Genomic DNA, 24,964 nt, shown 5'->3' with positions numbered 1-24,964 from the left:
GAGTTCGAGGCTGGAAAGAAGATTCATTTTCCTCAGATGAGCGGTACGTGCACCAGCTTCCCTACTCTACACACAGAAATTGGTGTCACAGGTTCATCTAGTTCCACTATTTAAATACATCATTATTTCCATCGGGTTTTCCACACGAGTGAAGACTCATACATCATCTCTCTGATGTCAGTACATTGATATGTTCATATTATTCGAGGGCATTAGTTTTTTAATTATAACTTCACGGTTTATTTCAATGTTCGGAACGAGTGGCAAGTAGCGTTAGTGAAAAAAAGTTGAGCAAAAAATTGGTAGCAAAACCGAATTCACCCCACAAAAAAGTTCATTCGAGACTGTTAGTTCTCCCATTGCTGTCGCACTACCGAACATTTCGGTTCACCGACAACATCAATTTCCAGTTGTGTCCATGCCCATCTCTCCCTCAATCGTTCTTTTCAACAAATCTGTTGAGCTTCAAAAGAATCCAACGAAACAATCTACTTCGAATGAGAAATAAAACGGGAAAGCATGATGGAAAAAAGATAACGGTAGGAGAACGAGACAAAAAACTTGTACAAAACTTTTTTCACAGTCGTTCCATTCCCGGGAGTTGATATCTGTTAATCCCTCGTGACCATTACGCCCGGAGGAGCCCACTCCCTTGGAGAGCTACATCGTACAGTTACACTTTTTCCCTATCATTTTTTTTTATCGCTCTAAGGGAGTAGAAAGTTTAATCGCCATCTTGAGTAACGCTTAACGAGATAACTTGATGGCACCGAAAATAAAAATAAATCGCATTTCTCTAAATGAATTGAAGGCGAAAGAGGACGAGCCGAAAGATCGATTTATATTTTGTGAATACAAACTGTAAAACGAGTGGACAATAGCTTTTTTTCATAAATGAGTGTAGTAATTGTTGCTGATAAATTAGCAATTTGCTTCCGAGTGGGTTCTCTTTTCAACTTCCCAATAGAGAAAGTTCATTAATTGATATGTCATCAAAATTGTGCGAATTATTGTTGTCTCATACGCCAGGTTCATGTTTGTGCCACGCGTTAGTAAGATTACTTAATCCTTCCATCAGGGCATCGTAGTGAGAATTTAATTTCTGAAAATCACTTCTTGTAACATTGCGCTTAGGGAAGAAATGTGACCGTGCGAGCTTTGATCGAGATGTTGCATGGGTTAGACACTCAAGATATTATAAAAAAACCACAAGCCATTTACTTTAGACTATGGAGAATCTATCGCCGGCGAGAACAAGTAGGGGACCGGTCCATATAGGCGTGATATCTTCGATTGATTTTCGAATTCCTCTAAAAAAAATTTGACCGCCATTACGAGTCGAGTAACGCGACAACACCGCACAGCAGCTGATTGAGGTCGGCAAAGTCGGTGACGATAATTCAGCGCTGGAAGCATGTGGACACGTACAACACACACAAACATTCATCTCACTGTTACAATCCCACTACTAGCCGAAGCGTGCGATGTTGCCCGATCAAAATTCGACTGTTACCACTGCAGTCACAAGTCCTCCATTATTTATGAACATTTTCTTTAACTATTGTGTTTGAGACCGGAAAAGTACGCCACAACACTTCTAATTTGATGAGAAAAATAATTTGTAAGACGAATGATTTATTTAGTCAATTTTATTTTTATTTTCTGCTGAGTTGTCTACTTGATAGGTTAAATATCCGTAAATTGGAGCGATTTCAAATGCGGAATTACCGAGTTTATAAGTGGCATTTTTTCATACGATTTAAAACGTTAATATGCCGGAAACTTTCACCAAAAATGTTTAAAAGCGTTCTTTTTCAGCACTTCTCTCGTTCCTAAAAATATATAATAATATAATAAATTTACATGCTAAAGTCTCCAGTCCCGCGTTTATCCGATAAATCCGAGGGACATTAAACCGAATAGAGTTTTTCCCTCTGGAGTACAACATGGCTTTGGGTTAGAGATGTCATAAATATTCCAACGTTGACTTCATATTTTTCCCCATTTTTTACTCCATCTTGTGTTGCCGATGGTATCTTCTCGTTTTTTTTCCCTCGAGTGTTCTTGTTTTTCTCCTTTATGTTTCATCTCTTTCTTCTTCACAGAGAGCTGTCGTGAACTACTGGTAGAGCTGGAAGTCTCACTTTTTCACCGATTCACAGCCGAGACCCTCGACTCGCTCGTAAAGACGAGAGGGGAAAACTGTAGCTCCTCGGAGAGTACCTGTGAAAACGGTCTCTCACTCGCGTGACAATGGTTTTCTCACTAACTCAAACTATGACGTTGCTGTGCTCGTGACATGAGGAAGTTGGAAACTATAGGGTTAATATTATGAGGAAAAAATGGAACAGGGGGGGCTGTGATAAACTGGGTTATAAAATTTCCAAAGCTGGCGGAGAGAACGATATTAAACTTGAAACGAGTTGAGTTTTTTTTTCTGTAGTGAACAATGTGACGAAAAAAAACAGATTATCTTTTGAAAAAAATGTCCTTTCAAATTTCAAATTTAGATTATATTTCAAAATTCAAATTTCAGAATATGTTCAAGATCAATAATTAGGTGAGTCGCCGTAGGATGATAATTTGATGTGAATGAGTGTTAAAATTTGTTAAAATTTCCAGATTTTTTACCTCAGATTTCAGTCTTTGGTAAAATTTCACTTTCATCGGTCCAGTACAGTAATTCTTACTCTACCGACACGGTAATTTTTCTTTTTACCAGGATAAAATTTTTCTGACGCAGAATAAAATTTGATCATCATATATTAATTTTTCCTAAATTTCGGGATAGAAATGAGGAAACGATGACTCATGATACACTTTTATAGAACAATAGGAAGATTATCATCAAAAATTTCTCTCCGTGTACTTAAGTATAGGGGAGGGTGGGGTAAAACGGACACTTTTGACTTTTTTGAAATGTTAATGAGGGGTTGAAATGTTGATAAAATTAAATAATTTTTTTTTTTCAGTACAAAGAACAATTCTTTCCCTTTGTGACGCGCCTAAACTAAGCTCAATTGATTAATTTGTTTCTGAGTTATGAATAATTTTAAAAAAGTCCAGTGTCCGTTTTACCCCAACCGCCCCTAGTATATGCGTTCCTCCAGTTGAGTATAATCAACTGGAGGAACCCCTATAACTCAAAAACACCAGGAGAATCCTAGCAACTCGACTGTACAATCCGTGATGAATATGATGAATCTCCCGAGAATATTTGTACAAGATTTTCACCCGAGAATACAAAATACTGAAATACGGGTGGTTCTGCAAATAGCTGTAGCTGTTGCACCGCCGGATAGCTGGACGGATAGAGGATTCACGGAAATAAACAGGGAGAGAGAGTTTAAACGAATGAGAGGGTTGAACTGAATTGAGCGGGTCGAAATTTATTCAGTATCAGGAGTTGTTCTGTCATTTGGCTCTGCCACAGTTGGAATACACCAACGCTCCGGGAATAGCTGATTCGCTGCGATATTGATGAACTGTCAATTGATATTCAAATTTCTTCATCAGTTGTGATGACAGATAAAAGGTATCGGTGGATGCATGATTCCGCTGTGTGGGGAATGAGAAAGTGCTTTGTTATGCAAATTTCATGAACTCGTTGTACTATTTCGATTGAATTCATGATATTCAGGACTGCAGTGAGAGCACTTCGCAGAGAAAACAAGTTGATTTTCAGAGACATGTCACTCATTTTTGGACTACATCGCTAATTGTTATTATCTATTTTTTATCATCTATTTTCAGTAATAAAATCTCTTATTATCAGGGTTATTTTGGTCGGTGTCCGGAATCACCAATGATTGGTAATAGATTCCTGAATATCAGTGACATGTCTAGGAAATGAGTCACATTCCGGTATAGACCTCGATTACGATGTTCGCACAGAAGCTTTTAATCCTAGATTGGTCACCCTATGAGTGAAATTACAATTTACTGTCTAACCGGAAAAATTAAAAAAAAATAGACTTCGTCAATTGAAGTGTCTAAAAAATTATAGTAGTTTTTAGAACAACATATTTCCCAAAATTCCTAAAGAGAATAGATTATTTCGGACAGATGAATTATTTTTTCTCATGTTAAATGAAATTGCTCATGACGCGACGTTGCCGGAAACTCACTAAACGCGCCCGGGCAGTGTAGAGTGAATTCGGCAACGCTAAAGCCCAATAACGCGGCGGGGAATTCCCGTGGAGGTGACCACAGTCGCAGGGTCGCGTTTGGTGTTAATGTTATATTCTCCCCGTGTCCAGAAAAGAATGATATCTCACAATTACAGGATTTTTATCCCTTCTAAGCGTTTGTCCAAAAACGTCTTAAAAAAGGGGACAAAAACGTTCGAATTTTCGTCTTTGCGTCTCAATTTGAAACACAAGTTTTCTTTTCAAAAAATCTTCTTTTTATGATCTTCAAATTAATCCCCCCTCCCCCACGTCATTCTTAGATCTTGAAACCGTCCAAGTAACTACCTGTACTCATCGGAAAAATGACACGATGTGGCCTTTACAAGAAAAAAAAATCGCCAACTTTTGTTAAAATGGCAGCCCCGAGCTCCTTTTTTCACCTCATTACGAACCGCGTTTTGTCATCCCCCAGGACTGGTAGCAATTTCTTCTGGCACATGTTCCTATTCACTGGAAAGTACAGAAGGACGAAGATCAAAGACACGACTCTCCCTCGGGTACGATGAGTGTGCGTCGATAGAAATGTCCCGAGAGCTCTCTGTAAATCGATCGACAAGGCCAAGGAATAAAAAAGACAAAGGAGAAATAGCGCCCAAGCAACGGGAAAACCAAAGTGGAGAGGAAAGTGGCGGTGAAAATTCGTTGTACAGCGACCATAACTCAGTCTCAAAAGAAATGTCAATATATTTCGATCGTCCTTTTTACAAAAAATGCAGAAGTCAAGATGAGGATCTTTATTTGATTTTCAGGAGATTCAAGCATCTTTTAGAGTTTGGTACAGATCACGCTATAGATTTAATCATTTTCAGTCATTAAATTTGTCAATCAAATTCAGCGTCATTAAAATTACATTTTGCACAGAATTATTGTTTTTTTAAACATTCGTTGTTTATAAATGTTTAATTGATTGTTTAATTGTCTAATTGATTGTTTAAACTTTCGAAAATCTTATTTCTTTAGGCATGAAATCGATGGCTGGGAAATTCTGACTGTAAATCAATTTTTTACGATTCCGAACTAATGATTTTTATTGTGGAAAATTGAATGTTTATAAATTATTGATAGAAAATGCTCGTAATTTTCAAAAATTGCAATTTGTAAATTATTTCATCAATCTTCCTCCAAAAGTAAACTTTCTATTTTTTTTCCGATTTTTAAAATGTTTTCTAGCAGTTCAATATCGAGATTGAAGTGCAGGCCTGCAAAGTTTAAATAATGAAATCATTATAAAATCTCCGGAAACTTGGAGTCAAATGGGGTTTAAATAAAAGCTCTGATGTTCGACTAAAAAAGTAGAAAAGCATTTCACTGGAGGAAAAATAGCCGAAGTACTTGGATATTCGTAAGCTGAAAAATCTCTTAACCTTTTTGATGATTGAAAATCATCAATAATCAAATTAAAAAAATTACAAAGATATGAACACAAAAAATGAAATATTTGCATAAATAATGTGCAACTGAGTTGAGTTATCGTAGAAATATGTCCTTTCCGTTAATATCTTCGCCTAAATACCGATCCTCGTTGACAAAGAAAAATGTCAACTAATATTTCCCTCTTGAGGAATTAATTTCCGAGAATAAAAATTCCATCGCAGAATAATCCCGAATATTCAAACAACGGCTTATCCGAAAATCTAAACTATCTCCTCCTACCCACCAACACGCTGGAAAAAGGAATGAATGAGAAGGGAAAAAAATATGTCGACAGCCTTGAGATATTGGAAGCTAACACATTGCAAAAAGTCACTGAGAGTCGGAAGAAATTGAGTCCAGCTTTAATAGTTCACCATTGGCTCGAGCGATTCGAGGCCATAATGCTTGGTATTTTCGATCGCTTCCCCCAATTGGATTTCCCAGATATTCCCGATAAATTTCACGTCCACACCTAGAGCCCAGCCATTAGTTAGGCTTCGCACATCAACGACGATAAACATCTCCGGTATTCTATTGCAAATTGCCAGCACGATTTGGAATTAACTAATTGAAATTCATTGAGATACTTGCGTTTTATTTTCCAGGGTCCATTAGCAATATCGATGGGGCGGAATATCACTGCAATAAAACGGCTGTACGAAAGGTCATCAGCGGAGTGGTTGGAGCTGCTAGCTCTGTTACGTCGATCCAGGTGGCTAACCTATTGCGTCTCTTCAGAATACCACAGGTCAGTGATTTGGACTCAAAGCATTGTTAATTTGAACCCTGTGGTTGCAAATCCCTCCGGATACAATACAATATTAGTTTCTCTATTTGAGATGGATAAACTTGCTCCTACTTCACGAATGTGAATTCCTGGTAGGGGAGCTGTGGCATGTACCGCCCACCTAAGGGAAATGAATCTGTTTCCAGCTCCGCACTCTAAATACAAGAAGTCTTAACCGGTTAGAATGGGTTCTTCGAGGTGTTTACTCGAAGATGTGAAGAGGACAGATTTTTTATTAACATTAAACATATTTAATTATGTTATTCACTTGCCATCTGCCAGTGAGCGATGGAATCGAACTTTGAGGGTAATACCGCCCGGCATGCGTCCAATACCGCCCACTTTGTTTTGATGACTTTTTGAGAAATGCAGACCAACTGTTATAATTTTTGCTATTTTCATTCTTCGTTTCCATTCTTTGGCTCCATCTTGAGAACGATTTCACGTGAATAATAATAAATTATCCTGAATTTACCCGATGTTCCAGTGGCCACCGAATACCCCAAACAATCGAGCTGTCACTCGACCGCCGCTGCGCCGCTAGGCGGCATTACCCACAAACTCTGGGCGGAATTACCCACAACCGCAGAGGCTGATAAAATAGCCAATAACAACTGATGAAAATATTTTTCTGCTATCGAAAAGGTCGCAATGAGTATGGAAATGTATAACGAACATATATTTCGCACTCCATTTAATTATGGACCAACTGGCAATTTAAAAAATCTCAAATTCTGGGGTCGAAATATTTTAAGAATTCGGTAGGAAATGATTTTGATTTTTTTAAACGATATTTCCACGGGAGAAAATTGAACATTTATTTTGAAATTACTTGTTGTTATCAAATATTTGGATAATAAAAAAAGAAAAAATTGTTTCTCTCAGCCTGTCCTGAGAAATACGGGTGGGCGGTACAGACACCCGCTCCCAGGAAATATTTCCAGCGAGAAACGACATTTGAATTCTCAAATCGTTTCCGTAATATAAAATTTCATAACATAATATAGCCTTTACATTGATAGTCAATACCCAACTTCTAAGAAACAGCCAATACAACAAACCAATAATCATTCCACTCATCGCCTTAGCACTTTGAAAGAAGAATGCAGACCTTTTCATTGCCTCCGCTGAATTGAAAAATCGGAAAGCTCAATTCTCACCGCACTTTCTCTCATCGAATTCAAATAATTCAATGAACCATGAAGGCTTTCGTTAAGTTACGAGGTAATACTGAAAAACTGTCCTAGCGTAAAACTGCTTCGCTCTTATCATTTTTATGATCCCCCTGCACAAATGCATTCAAGAATTGTAAGAGTATAATACGGTAGGGTAACCAGACCAATAGACAGACGATTAAGGACAATTTGAGGTCCGGCAAGAGATGAAAAATTGATAAATCACCTAAATACGCCCACGATGGGGTCTATACCTGAAAAAATATATTAATTATGGGAAAATAGTGATCTGAAGTGGAAACAATGAAGGAATAAATCATAAAATGACGAAAAAGTGGGATACAACCCAAACACCCAATAGATAGACGCTCATATTTAATGGTTATTCAAACTAATTCATCCTTCTGCAGGTTTTAAAATGAAGAATGATTTTTTTCGATAACAATAATCGAACAGATACCGTGTTTATTTGTCCTGATGACTGTTTTTTCACAATGTTCCGTCAACACTGCGTGACTGTTGTCTAACTACTCACACCGCCACTGAGGGCCAATACTGTACCTCGCGAGAATTTGTTTTTTTTTACGTTCAAAATGTTCATCAATAAAAAATGAAAAAATCCTTGTATTATTATACATTAGTTTCATTACTAAAACTGAAAATTGATAACACAATCTCTATTATATTCTTTATATAATTGTGTAAAAAAGTTTAAATTCGTTTTCCTTTTCTCCGCGTCTACTAATCTGGTTACCCTATGCTCATGTTTGAAGGACAAATTATTTTGTTCAATTCAGCAAGAAAATTTGCTCTATGTTTTTTTGCCTGAAACATCCAACAAGTTTACTATGCCACGAATTAAGGGATTATGTGATTTGTGAGAGAAAGGTGGTGATGAAATGAGATTCCGTAATCTTGTTAACCTTTTTTTTTACTTCACGATAAAATGTCGCTTTTCGTCGACGGAAAGTTACTTAATAAACTTAAGCCAGTGCTTTTTTTCGGTACATGGGTCAACCCGGGAGTTCGCATCCAGTTGAAGATTAACTTTTCCGTATCCCCGGTGAACTAAGCTCCTTACCACAATTAACCCATTCTTACCTTTCTTTTCCTGTTACCCAGACATTTTTTTCCCCTCCCGTTGTCGGATTCGACCCTCGGGCATCGTTCTTTCACGACGCATCATGCTATTCACGATGCTCTCGATGTTTTCTCGCAGTTATGTGGTTCAGTTGTGTATTTCATTTATATTCTGACTCCATTGTGCTCTCAACTTTTGTTGACTTCCCTTGATGTGGTTTATATGGGCTCTCTGATAACGGTCGGAGGGCTGACCTGGTAAAGAGCAAACCACAGTCGGATTTGACAAACGTATCAAATGATAAGAAACTCAATGTCCATTTGTCTTGTTGGGTTGTGGCCGGAAAGTATGCATTCAATATTCAGGCGGAGAAGATGCATTCACAATGAGAAAATAATGGGAGGAAGAAGAAGCTAATGGATTTTTAAACGTATATAAACTTCGAACAAAGAAGAAGATTATACTATACGCCTCAACCAACTGACTTCAAACAGCGAACACGGGAAAATAATGTACTTGAATCGAGGATACAATTCACTTGAATGAAGTAAATATATTTTATGCTAAATGTGGGGTTGGGTATTTCAATTCTAAGATTATTCTTTTGTATCAGACCGGGTTGTAGCAAGCCCTCTTAAGTGTAATATCAGGGTCAGACACTAAGTGTCAGAATATAAGGGTCAAAAAGTTGAGGTTGAAAAATGAGGGTCAGAATATAAAAGTGAAAAAATCCTAAGATTAGAAATTATATTTAAAAATGCACATCTATAAAAAAATATTTATTTGAAAACGCACCGGGAAGTTACATATTTTCCAATAGAATTGGCGCAAAAAACCAATTAGATATTTTGATACTAAATAAGAAATTGAATTTCTTCGAGAAAACTCTAGGTTTTTGTATTAATTTTTTTCAGACGTGTCGGTTTATTCAATCAGTTATCACTGGATTTCCTAGGTATTCCTGATGCATTTCATATCTACACCTAGAGGTCCACCATCAGCTAGGCTCCATACGCCAATGATGATGAACATCTCTGGTATTTCATTGCGAATTTCTGGGATTTGGGGAACGATTTGAACTTGACCACAACCAGGTTTGACTTGCATATCAAACCATAAGCGATTCCATTTTCATTTGTCTTGCTGTGTTATGGCTGCAAAATTTTCATTCAATAGTCAATAGGTAGAGAAGATCAATCGAGAATAGAAATAAATGGGGAGAGAAGTATCCAATGGAGCTTTGAACATAAATAACCTTTGAACAGAGAAGATTATATTTTCAATTCAACTGCACTGAGAGAAAAATTTCCTTTACTTTAGACGAATGAATTATTTTCAATGGCTTAAGGATAACCAAAGATTTTGCAGCTTGGTATAAACCACTCCATATATTCAACCGTTTTCAATCATCAAATTTGTCAATTAAATTACGTGAGAAAAATTTGAAAAAAAATCATGAATATTCTGCGTCACATAAACTACGTTTTGCATAGAATGGTTATTTTTTCAAAGATTCGTTGTTTATAAGCCAAATAATTGAAATTGTTTAAACTTTCGGAAACCTTATTTTTTACGCATAAAATCGATTTCTGATAAAACTCTAAATATGAATAAATTTGTTACCATTCCGAAGAAATGAATTTTGTGGTGGAAAATTAATTATTTATGTGGAAATAGAAAGTGTTCATAATTTTCAAAAATTGCAATTTTTTAATTATTTCATCAATTTTACTCTAAAATTAAATTCTCCATTTTTTTCCATTTTTAACATGTTTTCTAATAGTTCAACATCGATATTCGATCGATATTCAAATTCAGACCTACAAAATTTGAATAGTAAAATCGTTGTGAAATATCCGAAAAATTGGGTTCATTAGATATTAGAATGATTTCTCAGTGTGACGTCAAATAATTGACGGAAGATGGAATTTGTACATTTGTTCCTCCTGTGAATATTCATAATTATATTACGAATATATTCATGAATATATCATAAAGGCTACGATGCCAAATCTACACAATCCGTAAAATAGCTGTCTCCGTCTATTCAATAAATTACCCCGGAAATAGAATCATGAGAACAGCGCAACAGAACGGTAGCTCATCAATTTGGGACAGTGGCTTATCCTTAAGCCAGCAATTTTCGTTACTCCACGGATTTAACTGGACGTGGTGTGCAGATATCCCCGATTGTGCAAGCAAGAAATGTAATTTCTAGCAGTACTTCTTCGTTATTCGATGCTCCCACACTCTATTTTGCTCCCGGCAAATGCTCGTTTTATATGAAACGAGGGATAGTAGTTTGTCGTTTCAGCTATTTAATAATCGCAGACAAAAAATGAATTCTTAAATGAAATCATGATAATGATACGACTGCAATCATGTAACTGAGAGACAAAATATTTCCTGCACTGAGAAAAAAAATACTTTTGCCAAGGAATTATTTTTTTGGGAGTAGAATTTTTTTTTCGGAGCGGATTTCTCCAGGCCCGTAATTTTTACTGAATTTCGGGATAGAAATGAGGAAACTATGACTCATGATACACTTTTATAGACCGGTAGCATAATTTTTACCAAAAATTTCTCTCCGTGCAGATGGTCCAACTCCGCCCCAAAATATTACAATTATGTTGAATTATGAGATGATACATATGATGCTACATATGATCTTGAATGAAAATCCCTCAAAATGAAAGCTTCTTTTTCTCTCTATACCTTCAGAAAGAGAATTCTGGCCACTAAACTTTAACACCTGAATTGCGACCTTATTCCCAACAAAAGAAGAAAAAACGTGAGAAAAAAGCCAAGGTGAATTTCATCATATAACTTAATATTACCAGCATTCTCTCCTTTATCCTACTCTCAAGGAGATTTTTGAGCCCCATCAGCTTATTCGACTCTCGTGATATCAAAGATGTTCGCATTTTGCATAGAAATGTAATACGAATGGTACCAAGGGGATTTATCTGGATATTGGTATTAACGTCACACTGTTGGAGTTACATACCAACGAGTATTCGCAACTGGTATACACCCAATTGAACTTTGGAATTCAGGAACTCTACGTGCTTCATCGTGATTTGGAAAAGTTTAGGACGAAATACCAAAGTTGTTGGGGTTTTCTAATTTTCCGCGCATCCCTGTTGCATTATGACTAAAAATATTTCGGAATCAAGAATATCATTCTTGAAAATAAATTATTATTCTCACTAGACATTCACTAAATTCTCACAATGTCACTTTCCAAAACCCAATTTATGCTCATTTAAGGATATCCAAGTAGTTCGTTCAAGACAGGAACTGTTGTTCAATTTTGCCAAAAATCATGTCATCCCCCTACTTTTTCGCATTTTTCAAACTTTACATTAATCAGAATCGCCTTGGGCATCGCCATCTTCCGCTGCATTAGCCTCAGCACCGAGAGCTTCCTTCATCCCTGTCATATTATGAGTAGAAACAATCTGGAATCAAGAATTCCATCCATGAAAATAAATCTCCTGACATGTTATCATCTATTCGTAGTTATTAGTCTGATGAATAGACGAATTGAATTGAAGAGAATAACAAGCTACGCATTCTGGAACAAATACCTGCTCCCCTGCTATAGGGGAGGATGGGGCAAAACGGTCCCCCTTCAATCGTCAATATTTTCCGATTCAATAATCCGATTGGGATGAGTTAGAGCTCGTTTTGAAGAATGAAAAATTATCTTCAAAATGAAGTTGGAACTGGGAATTTTCACAATGTCATTCACAAGTTATTGACAATTGAAGGGGGGCCGTTTTGCCCCACCCTCCCCTACCATCAAAATGCACCGGAAGGTAAGAAGAGAACTTTCTGCCATGAGAATTAATGAATGCACAAAAGAATGATGGATTGTCGGATCAACTGGAAAAGTCGGAAAATAGAAAGAATATTATCCCTCTCACTCTTCTCCGTAATTGGTATCTCGTTTCCTGCAGAGAAATCCATACTGTTGTAGTTACCCTTTTGATGGGATAACAGAGCATTGTTCATACACCCGCGAGGCATAGGACGAAGCAAAAAAGTGTTTGTCGACGCTGCGGAACTGGATTCTGGGAGGAAACCAAAAATAAGAGGAAAGAGTGCACCCAGAAAGATGGTTTATTTGAAAGAAATAAAAATCGTTACTTCACATTTTTTTTATTCATTTCAAGAATGTCGTTGTTAAAATTGAATGAACTTATTTACTCGTTTCAAGAAAAAGGATTCAATTATATCAAATGAATAATTCATTGAAATCCAATGAACAATTTCATTGATGAATTTTTTTTATTCATTTCAAATAAATAGTTTTCTTACTTTCAGAAAATCTAATGGTTGAGTTCTGGTGCGCCCAGAAAAATGGTTTATTTGAAAGAAATAAAAATCGTCATTTCACATTTTTTTAATCATTTCAAGAATGTCATTGTTAAAATTGAATGAACTTATTTACTCGTTTCAAGAAAAAGGATTTAATTATATCAAATGAATAATTTATTGCAATTAAATGAAGAATTTAATTAATTGATTTTTTTTATTCATTTCAAATAAAGAGTTTTCTTACTTTAAGGAAATCTCATTTTCACATATATTTAAAAAAAGTAGAAATCGCGCTTCAACGATATTGACAACACTATTCACTACAAGACGGAAGAAATGTGTTCTCATAAAAATCATATAACTCATCATAAAATAGTACATTAGAGTACAAGGGCACAAATTTCGCCTTCGGCTTCGGCTCGGCCGGTAGACTTCACATTAGTTGAAAACGAAGTTTATGCCCGAGTGATTTATAATCGACTTATTACACAGCGTGACATAAATATATGAATTGTTGGCCTGCATAAACTTATTCTCTTCCACCTCCCTCCTCTCATTGCTGTAAAGGCAAAGAAGTTTCGCCATGAAAAACCTTTTCGACTCCATAAATTAATGATAAACTCATGAGTCGTGACCTCGAAGGGAAGCCCAGATAGCACGATGCGTGTGAAAGCCCCCCCAGTGGTAATTCAGTATGCAGATGATGAAGAATAATAACTTTTGGAGCGCCATGAGAAGCCAAAAGCATTAGCTCGAGTCGTCAACCTCCCGCTCATGGTTCAGATCGCCCGTTATGATTGATGGGACTGCGGCCAACTTTGAACTCGTTTTTTTATGCCCCTACGTTTACCCTTCGTATACACCTGCTTTTAGAGGACCCAGTTGGCTCGATGTATTTGCTATATCACGGGATCTCTCCACTGAGGGAAAAAAACTACAGTTACGTGGTACCCCTATTTTCTTTTGTAATCTGCATAATTATGAAAATGGAAATGCAAAATATTTAACAGGAAATTGAATATTCCATTTGAAATCCTATCAACTCAGTGTGTGGTATGAATAGCTTGAATTCTACATTCATGCTAATATCTACTGGTTAGGGTACCTAGCATAGCCAAAGCCCAGACAGCTATTCTCAGTAGAATGTTCGCCGAGAGCTATGGACAATGAGAATCTACATTATGCATGGTGTTGTGAAAACAAAGTAAGAATTTCATGGCGTTGTACTATCTCACAGCTTTCGGTCTTTGCGGAATGTTTTTCTCCTCTCGTTCGTTCTGTCCTTTCATTTTTAATAGCAATTGGATGGAGATGAGTTTCTGGGGATTTTAGTCCAATGCAGGGCAAGGCTGTTCGGGAAATTCGAAGTGGAATGACATTTAAAGGCAAAAAGTTTTAGTAATGGGGAAAAATTAATCGAACCTCAAATTTTTCAAGAGACTCATCTCTGGATATTTAATTTTTCTTTTACATTTTCAACTGTCAAATCGGGTCCTAAACGAAAGGCTTAAACGAAAGCTCTGATGTACAACTGCAAATGTAGGAGACGACTTCAAAGAAGAAAAAAACCTTCAAGTTCTTGGATAACTTTGAAATCTGAAAACTGAAACACACTGTTAGGGATTTTTGTCTGACACTTCCGGTATACATTTTGAAAATTCTTATCCAATTTAAGTACCACTGAAATTTCAAGGAATTTCGTCGTTGAAAATTCAGAATTCCGTGAAAAAATCCAATTCCATTTTTGCCCGAAAATAAATACGAAACCGGAAAATTCCTGTGAATATATTCTTGAAATTTCAGGATACTAACACTGAATACGATTTAGGGGGAAAAAACCATGAAATTTCAGATTTCCCCGAAAATTCAATGTAATTTGCCACTGAATATTCATATTAGATTGTAAATTAAAATAAATTAAGCAATTCTCGTCTTTATGCTGCTTAAAATTCTCGAATTTCACTAAATTTTCAGTGAAACTTGAAATGTCACGATTATTTTTCCCTTAAATCGCATTCAGTGTCACTGTCCTGAAAATTAGTAGTCAACTGTCCATGAAATATCATTTTTTTCTAACAGTGAACTTTAATTACCAAAATTTTCGTGACATTAAAAGTCTCAAAATAGTAAACTAACATTTACTCCACTGACCCCCGAAACTTTGAGTATTTTCCCTTCAACAGGCCGGATCACATTCATGTGGTTGGGCGAAAGTTGTTCAGCAGTGAGGAGTTAGTCCACACAAGAAGCACTTCACACTGCAACTCTACACCATGCATTAACTCTCAGTAACAATCTCTACAACATTTCACAATGGAGTAATCCATCTACTCGTTACCACTTCTGCATAATGACTCGCGGAGTCAGAATGAGAAGGGCGAAAAGTAGGTGGCTGTTATCGAAGGGCATACATTGTAAACCTTGACATAATCCGACTTAAAAAAGAGGGTGGAATATTGAGGTAGCTCATGAATTTTCAGACATGATCGCGGTGAACCCCATTCAATCTCCTTATGCAACTTTCATTGGGTCCATTGTTCAACGAGCTATTGTTTTAGTTAATGCCTTGATACAGCACTGAATTAGCGATTATATAATCGAAATAGTTATTTTCATCACAAGGTCCACAAAGTATTTTCTGACGAATGTGGCTTTGTAATGTTATAATCACATTCGTCAGAAAATACTTTTGGATCGTGTGACGAAAATAGATTTTGGGATTCATTTTTCCAGAATTAATGGGGTGAACACACATTTAGGACAGGGAAAGGTGCGCCTGTAGGTTTGGTTTTGGTTTTTTTTTCTGGTATTCACAACTCGATAATTCATCGCATTGATGAAATGGATTACTTTGATCATAACAACGTTCATTCCATTAAACCATATAGGCCCTCCATTCGTGCACTGATAAATTCCACAATTCACGTTGAATCACAAAAAAATGCGCGACCACTGAACTATGTGGTAATTGAAAATAGCAATGACAGCGAGGAATTTTTATTTTTCGAAAAGTCGTATCGCGTATATTTTCTGATTGGTGGCTTATGCGTGATCGCACATGTACGGCCCTCAATTTTTTTTCATTCTCACCCGTTGCAGAATGCTGAATACAATAGTACCCGTAACCCAGGATGCTGCATTCTATAAATCACGGATAGATAACGATGTATCGCTGGTTTCGTTATGAAAGAATTACAAAAGAAATTGAATAAAAAATATGAATGCAGGATTTTGAGGCGATGTTGGTGTGAATTTAAATGGGAAATTCTGGGGTTATTTTGGTATCGGTGGAAAGATTGTGAACATAGGAGTCGCTTCAGAGGCCAGGTATTTGTGATGTATGATGACGGTTCGTGTATGATGAGGTGAAAATTATCCGTTATTTAATTTGAAAAAAAAACTTTGCTTCCGAATGGTTATTTTGCACATTATTTCGTTCTATCATGTATAATTCATTGCTTATTTCATTTTATTGAATTGACTAATTTTTTTTTTCAACTAATTTTGTCAAATTTTCAACTCAGTTGAATGTTATCATCGTCATTATTGTTATTATCTTTTTCTTCTATACAACCGATCTTCTTTTTTACGGTTCTATCTCTCCCCTGACCCCTTCCATAAAATGTTAATAGAAAAATTTTATTGATAGACACTTGAATGAATTTGAAACATCACATTTGAAGAAACCATCAGAAAGCTCACTTTCAGGGAAATTCATGAAAAATTCGAAGTTTTCAACAATCGTCATAAAAATCAAATCAACCAATATAGCTATCGTAATCATCTTTTAACTTTGACTTAATGGCATTAAAACAAACATTATAAACTATGATTGAATTCATTTGAAGCATGATATTCAAAGATATTCCCGGAAATCTGATTTTCAAAAAATACAAATTTTTTGCAAACTTTCAAATAAATCAAAATCACGATTATTGCTTTCATGTTCATCTTCGAACTCGGTCAACAGGACACCGAAACCAATTTTTAAGCCAGCATTCAATCAATTCAGAACATTTTTTTTGGTATCGTGGGGCAACCGATTTTCGAAAAAATTCGAAAATTAGAAAAACTAATCGGTGAATTAAATTTTAATTAATGACGAATGATAGGGCTCAACCTACATTTAAACGGATGCAATTCCACCCATTCATTAGCGAACAATTGAACAAAAACCTAAATTTCCACAATTACAAAGCTTCCATTCGCAAGGAAAAACTTATTTATTCAACTTAAATAAACTTTATTTGATTCAAATAAATAATTTTTCTTAGTGCACCATCCATATCGAGAACGGTGTGGACTTTCTGGTACACCGCTTTGGTGTCCGAGTCAACACCGAATTTTTGACTGAGTTCTATCTTCATGTGGATGCAGAAAACTGTATTTACAGAAGAGCCTTTCACTTATAATTCGGTCATCGAGCATGATATTCAAAATATCAATAAATTCATCAGTAAATAAGAGAACATGGTACCATAGAACGAGAAGAATAAATAACCCATGGGCAAACGGGGTTGTACATTCTGTTACTAGTAACTATCGCATTACACGGTTATTCCATTTTGTTGAATCGTTTGGCTCGTACCAGGGACACGAAGGGGAAGGCTTCAATTTACCAACGATAGTTTCACGGGCTCAGCCGGTTCCCCTTTATTTTCCGAGTAATCTTATTTTGCCTGGCCGCGAAAACCGATTGGCAATTTCACTACGTGCTTTCGAAGACGGAGAATGTGAATGTGGTGGTGATAAATATATAAAGTCCGGAGGTATAGGAAATTCACACTAAAATTTATACTGGGAGCCGTTAATAACGTTGTTTTGTTGGTGTAAATGGCGCTTCGGAGAGACATTTATTTACATGGATAGCATTTTATCCTTGGACATTCTGGAAGAAATGTGCGTTGTAAAAATGACCTTTAGAAATGTTTACTATGTTTCCAAGTAATCAGTCGACAGATGCGAACCTATTACGAAGCGTAAATATCAAACAGGTCGGGTCCAGATTGAACACGTTGGAGGCGGAATCACTGCGAAAACTGAACGCAGATAAAAGTTGGATAAAAATTACGTAGAAAATCGTGGTAAATTTTACTGGATTTACTGGATTTTACTGTAATCGTGGAATGAAATGTAATTCAGTAGTGAAGTGGTAAACGGAGATAAGTCGACTTATCTCCCAGCTAAGTTTTTCAAGAATATTTACGAATCTAAGGAAGATAGCGAAATTTTCGTAATTAGGGTGGGTGGGGCAAAACGGCCCCCCTTCAATTGTCAATAACTTGTGAATGACATTGTGAAAATTCCCAGTTTCAACTTCATTTTGAAGATAATTTTTCATTCTTCAAAACGAGCTCTAACTCATCCCAATCGGATTATTGAATCGGAAAATATTGACGATTGAAGGGGGGCCGTTTTGCCCCATCCTCCCCTACATTTATTGTAGCACTCAATCGGCTCCATAAAAAATGTTATAACAAAAATTTTGCTACCTCCGTTAGATTCCGAGATATTGATTGAAAACTGGTCAATAGTCAAAACTGAATTATCTTACCGCTTCACGAGAAAGTGGTAATTACCATTTTCCATTTCTATCGTGAAATCCATAATCTGTCAAATTTGCAGACTTGAGTGAATGATTGGGCTACTCATAAAATTCCAATACGCATGCTCTCTGCGTAATGCGGATTAATATTTGTGCCTGCTACTGACAACTATTTAACAGCACGATTATCAAATTTAATTACTCGAGTCACTATTATCGAGACTGATGGGAAATCGTGATCGAAAGATCGCATGATGAGAGTCTGAAATTGGTTCATGCTCGTGACCAAAACTTCATATGTACAGAGAAACTGACACCAATCACTGACACCGATCACTTGTTCTCATCTGTCACGTCGTTCACACCCGATTAGATTTTCATCACTATTTCGATTAAATTCGAATATTGAAGGAATTGATTAATGAGGAGAGCGTAGATTGGTTGAAGCCTCTTCTTTATACCTCCGGTCCTAAGTGCACGGAAGTTATATCATTAGCGCATAATTTGGGGTCACGGAGTTGCGACCCCGATCGATGAACGGCCCGCACTCAAACAAAACCCTTATTTTAAGATTTCAAAGTTCTTAAAATGAGATTTTCAACAGGCTTAATGTGAGGCCTGAATTTCTTATGTTGAGAGTTTCGAAAGTCTCAATTTCACACTTTGAGATCTCAATTTAAGGTATATTTCAAGGCAATGCAATTCAAAAGTTGATCCCTATGAATTGCCGGAAATAATTCAAAGTTTATTTCTTAATTTATTGCTTTCTCATAAGTTATTGAGTTTTTCTATCCTCATATGTTGTTGATGACGGAGGAAGTTACTAATAATGACCCCAACAATCAAAAGTCAAAATTTAATGACATCTCCATGTTTCATGACTCCTCAGATCATTCTACGATGCTTTTGAACATATATCTGTGCGGGTGTATGTGTGTGTGTGCGAATGCATGCGGCGTAAAAATTTTTGAGACACGATTTCTCTTGAACGAACGCTGCAATTAAATTTTTTTTTTCAATCCATGCATCTTTATGTAAGTTCACAGCAAAAACGAACGTCTGAATTTCACACATCATGTCTGTAGACATTTTTCAAATACTAAAAAACGTCTGAATAAAATGAAAATTTGTCTGAATTTTAACCATGAATTAAGATGTTTGGGCACCTGTTCGTCTGAAATTCAGACAATTTTCCATTTTATTCAGACGTTTTTTAGTGTCTGAATAATGTCTACAAAAGGCGTGTGAAATTCAAACATTCGTTTTTACTGTGATTAGAACTGATTAGTTTGTGAAGACGATCGTCTCCCCTCGAGAGTTTCAAAAGTCTTGATTTGGGACTTTGAAAAGTCTCAACTTGAGATTGCTAAAATTCTCAATTTGAGACCTTTGAAATCCTCAATTTGAGAACTTCAAAAGTCTCAATTTTTAATCACAAGTCTCAAAATGAAGTTTTTATTTTTTTTTCGTGTGCTCTCTGTCTATATAACAACCCTGCGGTCTGCCATTATCAAAGATAATGGCATGACCCATACAGTCGATAGACGGTGCAGACCGGACCCTCCCAAGGTTTCCTACCTCCTCTAAAGCTAAAATAATTGAATACTTCAACTCCAGCCTAGATGACCGGCGACCTAAATTGGAGACGGGAAAGCGCAAACAGGGGCGATTTCTCTAGTGACTAAAAGTAGATGATCGGCTATTTTCATAGATCTTCACATCTTTACCTTGAAAAGTTAACGAGTTTCCGAAGAAATTAAAGAATAATACACTGGTCAAGATGGGATGACTTGTCGGCAAACTTTTCTCTTTAAAATTCAATATGTCAATTTCAAAGTTTCTGCGTTGCTTTGGAAAATGATCACATCAATTTTCTTCAACTTACCTCTGACGTTTTTACGTGCACAGTTTGAACTTTCATCGGAAGTCTCTCGAAATGAGTGATTCGTTTCAATAAGATCTGACTCCAATAACATGTAGCCTAACTGATAGAATTGCTATGCAAAGTGACCTAGCTCGTAACAGCGACGATAACGTCCATACGATTGCCTTTATACCGTCAGCAAAAATCACCCGAATCTCGTTGAATACGTGTATGCAGAAGTATGAATAACATTTGTAACGATTGGTTACAGAAAAAGTTCCACCAGAAATTGGCATTATGGTATTATTTGCTACACAGAATTCGGACGGTAATTCTTTAGGATATTTAGCCAAAACGCACATTATTCACCATAATAGTGATATTGTCTCATATGCAAGGTTCATATTTGAGCCATACATTAGTAATAATCTTAATCCTTCCATCGGGGCATCCTAGTGAGAAATGAATTTCTGAAAATCACTTCTTGTAACATTACGCTTAGGGACGAAACGTGATCGTGTGAGCTTTGATCGAGATGTTGCGTGGGTTAGACACTCAAGATATTGAAAAAAATCCGAAACGAAGAAGATGAAGAGAATTATGACAATTCCGAATAAATTATTCACCAATTAAATTCTCATTGTGAAGAACTTTGTTGGAACCATTCACTTCTCCTGCATTATCACTGACTTAAAATTTAATGAAAGTGGGAAACGGTACGGTTTTATGACTATTCTGGCACCCATGGAAAACAATACGCGCCCTGTTCTAGTGTCGATAAATCTGGAGCGGAGTATGAATGCCTGGTGACTACACCAAAAGACTAAGACCGCCGATTAAATTTTCACAATAGTCTTTATTATAATCCCCGATAGATGCTTGGTAATTGCAGCAGCAGGAAATACAGGCTCGTTTCAACAAAATTTATGACTCCTCTCAAATTCACGGACGGTCAAGTAGATCCAGAAGGACGCTGCGGGTTTCCACTACAGCCTCATCGATGAAACCCAAGTACGGCAATGTTCTGAGTATAGTTGTCAGAATTGCACCGTGAGATTCTTGAGCACCTCTTACGACGATACCAATGACTTCTCCGTTCAGCATAATTGGTGTCCCACTGTCTCCCTAGATAATCAGAGAATTGAGTAAAATAAATTCATTTCTTGAACTACAAAAACCAGGTGTCTGACAGGTATCTGAATTTAACATGTCAGATGGTAAAAAACATCTGAATCTTCAAAAGTGTCTGAAAATCTGACTAATGTCTAAAAATTTCAACCACCGTTTCTGTCTGAAAATGATGGTAGACATTTTTTGTGTCTGAAAAATTTCAGGGATTTATTTTCCGATATTTTCTGTCTGAAATTCAGCTATGAGCGATTCAAACATTTCACTATTAAGATACCTCAGCTGATTCAGACGGCAAAGTCCATTCAAACATTAATTTTTAAGATGTTTCTCATGTCTGAAAATTTGACTCATCCACTGCAAAAACTAGGTGTCTGACAACCATCTGAATTTAAGATGGCAGATAGCAAAAAATGTCTGAATCTTTAAAAGTGTCTGAAAATCTAACTGATGTCTAAAAATTTCAAACACCACTTGTGTCTGAAACTGATGTCTGTATCTTAATTTCAGATATTTTGGTGTCTGAAATTGAAATACCTCCATTGATTCAGACACATTTTAATGTCTCAAAAGTGTCTACAAAATCGTCCAAAAGTGTTTGAAAAGTGTCTACAAAAGTGTCTGAAATTCAGACATTAGTTTTCGCAGTGTAAGTAGAATAAATTCGTTAACAAAAAATATGAACTTGTCACAGACAACTGATCTTACCGCGCCTGCAATGGTTGATTCTTCCAGATCTCCAGCACATAACTCGTTTTCAAACAGAATCTTCCGCTCTTTGACGCAGATTTTGTACGGGTAAATTATCGCATCTGTCCACAATAAGTACAGCAATTTTTCATTGGACTCTTCAATGAAGTCCCATCCTGCTATTCGAAAATTTACTTCACATCGACAACAACGATCTTGATAATCATCACTTTCACTATCGCTATCATCAGTATCTAGATCCATGCGACTGCGAGCAATATTTAGCGCATCATCAATAGCCATAGCGTCTGTAGCATTAATGAGATGAGGACCTTCATCGGGTTCGTCGGCCGCTATTCTTTCATGACTGAATACAGCTGCGTGAATGCGAGCATTGAAGGTCAAGGGCCTGGCCAGCTATATTTTTCCGAGGAACAGTCGAAATTTATTATCACCACGTGCAAACGTTCCACACTGTCGGAAATTCTTTGGACTTTCATGGAAAATATCATAGTCATTCTCACAAGAGCGACATTGAATCGGATTTCGGGGAAAATGGTCATGAAGTTTATAGTTTTAGGCAGAATTCAAGGAAATTCATGAGTTTTCGGTGCGAGTGAGATCGAAATTTCACAACTTGATTGAATTTTGAATAGAGCATGAATATTGAAAATAATATAAATTTTGGAATTAATGGAATATTTTATTTTTTGATGACAAGATTTCCTGAAATTTTAGTGGAAATTAAACAAGACAAAAATTTCTGGAACTTGGCACGGAAAATTCAGATGAAAATTTTTAACATTGCATGAATAATATACATATCTCTCAGAATAATTGCATAAGGCATAAATAAAGTCATAGCTTTTTACGGAGAATTACGGGTAAATTAATTCTGAACTCTGGACACTATCGAATGTAGAAGCCACCCGAATTTAAGATGTTAGATGGAATAACAATATATGAGTGATTGAAATCCTCTTGGAATTTTTTCTATAAAAATACTTGGACATGAATTTCCTAAGTTTTTTCACTCGGATCCTGTAATGCAAAACAAAAAAAAATATAGCGGAAATAACTTGGGAAATCCGTGCCCAATAATTTTAATAGAAAAAATCTCAGGAGAAAAATTCAAACAGAAAAATCGAAGATCTAATGGAATCAGCGCAAAAAAAAATAGATTTTTAACGAAAATTCCCTAGAATTTTAATAGAATCCCCATAGAATTTCCAGAGAATTTCAACAGAATTTTCTAGCGAACAGCATTTCTCTGGCGCATCGAGTTTTTACAATTCCCCTCCTTCCTTTTTATCTCTGCGATTTATTCGTGATAGGGGAGGGTGGGACAAAACGGATCGAGAGGGCAAAACGGACCACTGACAAAAAATTGGTAATTTTTGTTTTTTTTGCTTTCCTTCAATTCAGAAACACTGAATGTGTTGAATTAAAAGTGAGTTTCTTGGATCGTAACCGTCACAGGAGTTTTGTAGACAACAAGTGTCGTTGAACCGCAATTTGATCAGATTTGCTAATCGCCTCCAACCACAAATGACTTCGAATTTGCTCCATTCGGAAGAAAAACAAAAATTATCAATTTTTTGTCAGTGGTCCGTTTTGCCCGCCTAGTCCGTTTTGCCCTACCCTCCCATATAACTGAAATACTTGCCGTCAAAACAGCAATGTCATGTCGTGTCCAATCAGTTTGCCGACCTTCCAATTGGAAACTCTCGAAATCTGGATGCTTACGATACGATTTAACCGCGAACCATTCCTTTCGATCATTCTCGTAATCAACAACTCCCGGAAGTACAGCTAAACTTTGCACTCGAAATCCATCGACACAGTGTCCTGCCGTGAGAATATGAGTTTTATCAATGATAACGCCACTGCAGTGGTGACTCCCGTACATCCATATGGAAACAACGTAAGGAAATTCGCCCGGTTCCGCCCGCAAGCCACCGTCTATGCTGTTTACATCTAGGCAGAAAATACTTGATCAGATAATTTAATTACCGATAATCGATGAGTACGAAATCAATATCATTGAGCCCTTACCGTAGATAATACTCAAGAGTATTGATATTATGAGGCACAAGGAACTCATCACTACGCGGAGATCTTGTTCTATGCTTCTCAGGACTTTGAAATTCAGAATACTTGTGCTTTTTATTGGATCGAAATGGCACTGAGTCTTCTATCATGTCCGTGTATTCGTGTTTCCGTGCTGCTGGCTGGTGGCCGTCCAATCCGCAGTGGACACAACCATGTTGAAGCATTAGTAAAATTTTTAACGACAGATTATTTTTTATTGTTTTTAGCGACTGATAATTTTTTTATTGTTGAATTACGTTTAGGATGATGCATTTTTCGCCTTCTGAAGCGTATTTTACACTTGAACTACGCTTTGATTTTACGCTTAGCGTAATTTATCTTGTTCTGTGTATAATTCAGTAGCAAAGTGGTAAACCGGTTCAAGACGATTTTGACTATTGACCATTTTTTCATGAATATCACGGAATCGAAGGGAGATAGCTAAATTTTTGTTAGAACCTTTTTTGTAGCACTCAATTTGCTCTAGAGAAATGGTTATTACGAAAATTTCATTATATCACTTTAATTCGGAGATATTCTTCAAAAACTCAACTAAGAGATAAGTCAACTTGAACCGTTTTACCACTCCACTACTGAAATGATCAGCTCGGACAAAAAATTGTCGAGAAATGGCACGATTAACCAGCTGGGGTGTTTATTACCCCCCCCCCCTCCTT

At 36.5% G+C, this 24,964-nt stretch overlaps 2 protein-coding genes across 2 annotated transcripts in view; one reads left to right on the top strand and one right to left on the bottom strand.

Annotated features, from left to right (window-relative positions):
* Positions 1-24,964, top strand: part of LOC107035812 (metabotropic glutamate receptor 2) — a 104,623-nt gene that overhangs the window by 42,753 nt on the left and 36,906 nt on the right. Inside the window, exon 2 of the mRNA XM_015253407.2 lies at positions 6,209-6,351. Within this exon, the coding sequence (XP_015108893.1) occupies positions 6,209-6,351 (143 nt within the window). The remainder of the gene's footprint in view (positions 1-6,208; positions 6,352-24,964) is intronic.
* On the bottom strand, positions 21,215-24,391 carry LOC107035895 (chymotrypsin-1). The gene is made up of 4 exons (XM_015253527.1): positions 24,252-24,391; positions 23,863-24,173; positions 22,215-22,613; positions 21,215-21,503 (listed from the first exon to the last, which is right to left on the bottom strand). Exons 1-4 carry the CDS (start codon positions 24,298-24,300, stop codon positions 21,321-21,323), a joined length of 942 nt encoding a protein of 313 aa, XP_015109013.1. The 5' UTR covers positions 24,301-24,391; the 3' UTR covers positions 21,215-21,320.

Source organism: Diachasma alloeum, unplaced genomic scaffold, assembly GCF_001412515.2.
Source record: "Diachasma alloeum isolate Michigan unplaced genomic scaffold, Dall2.0 Dall_scaffold_00201, whole genome shotgun sequence".
In the NCBI taxonomy this organism is placed as follows: Eukaryota; Metazoa; Arthropoda; class Insecta; order Hymenoptera; family Braconidae; genus Diachasma; species Diachasma alloeum.
This window is presented reverse-complemented; position numbering and strand designations above follow the sequence as displayed.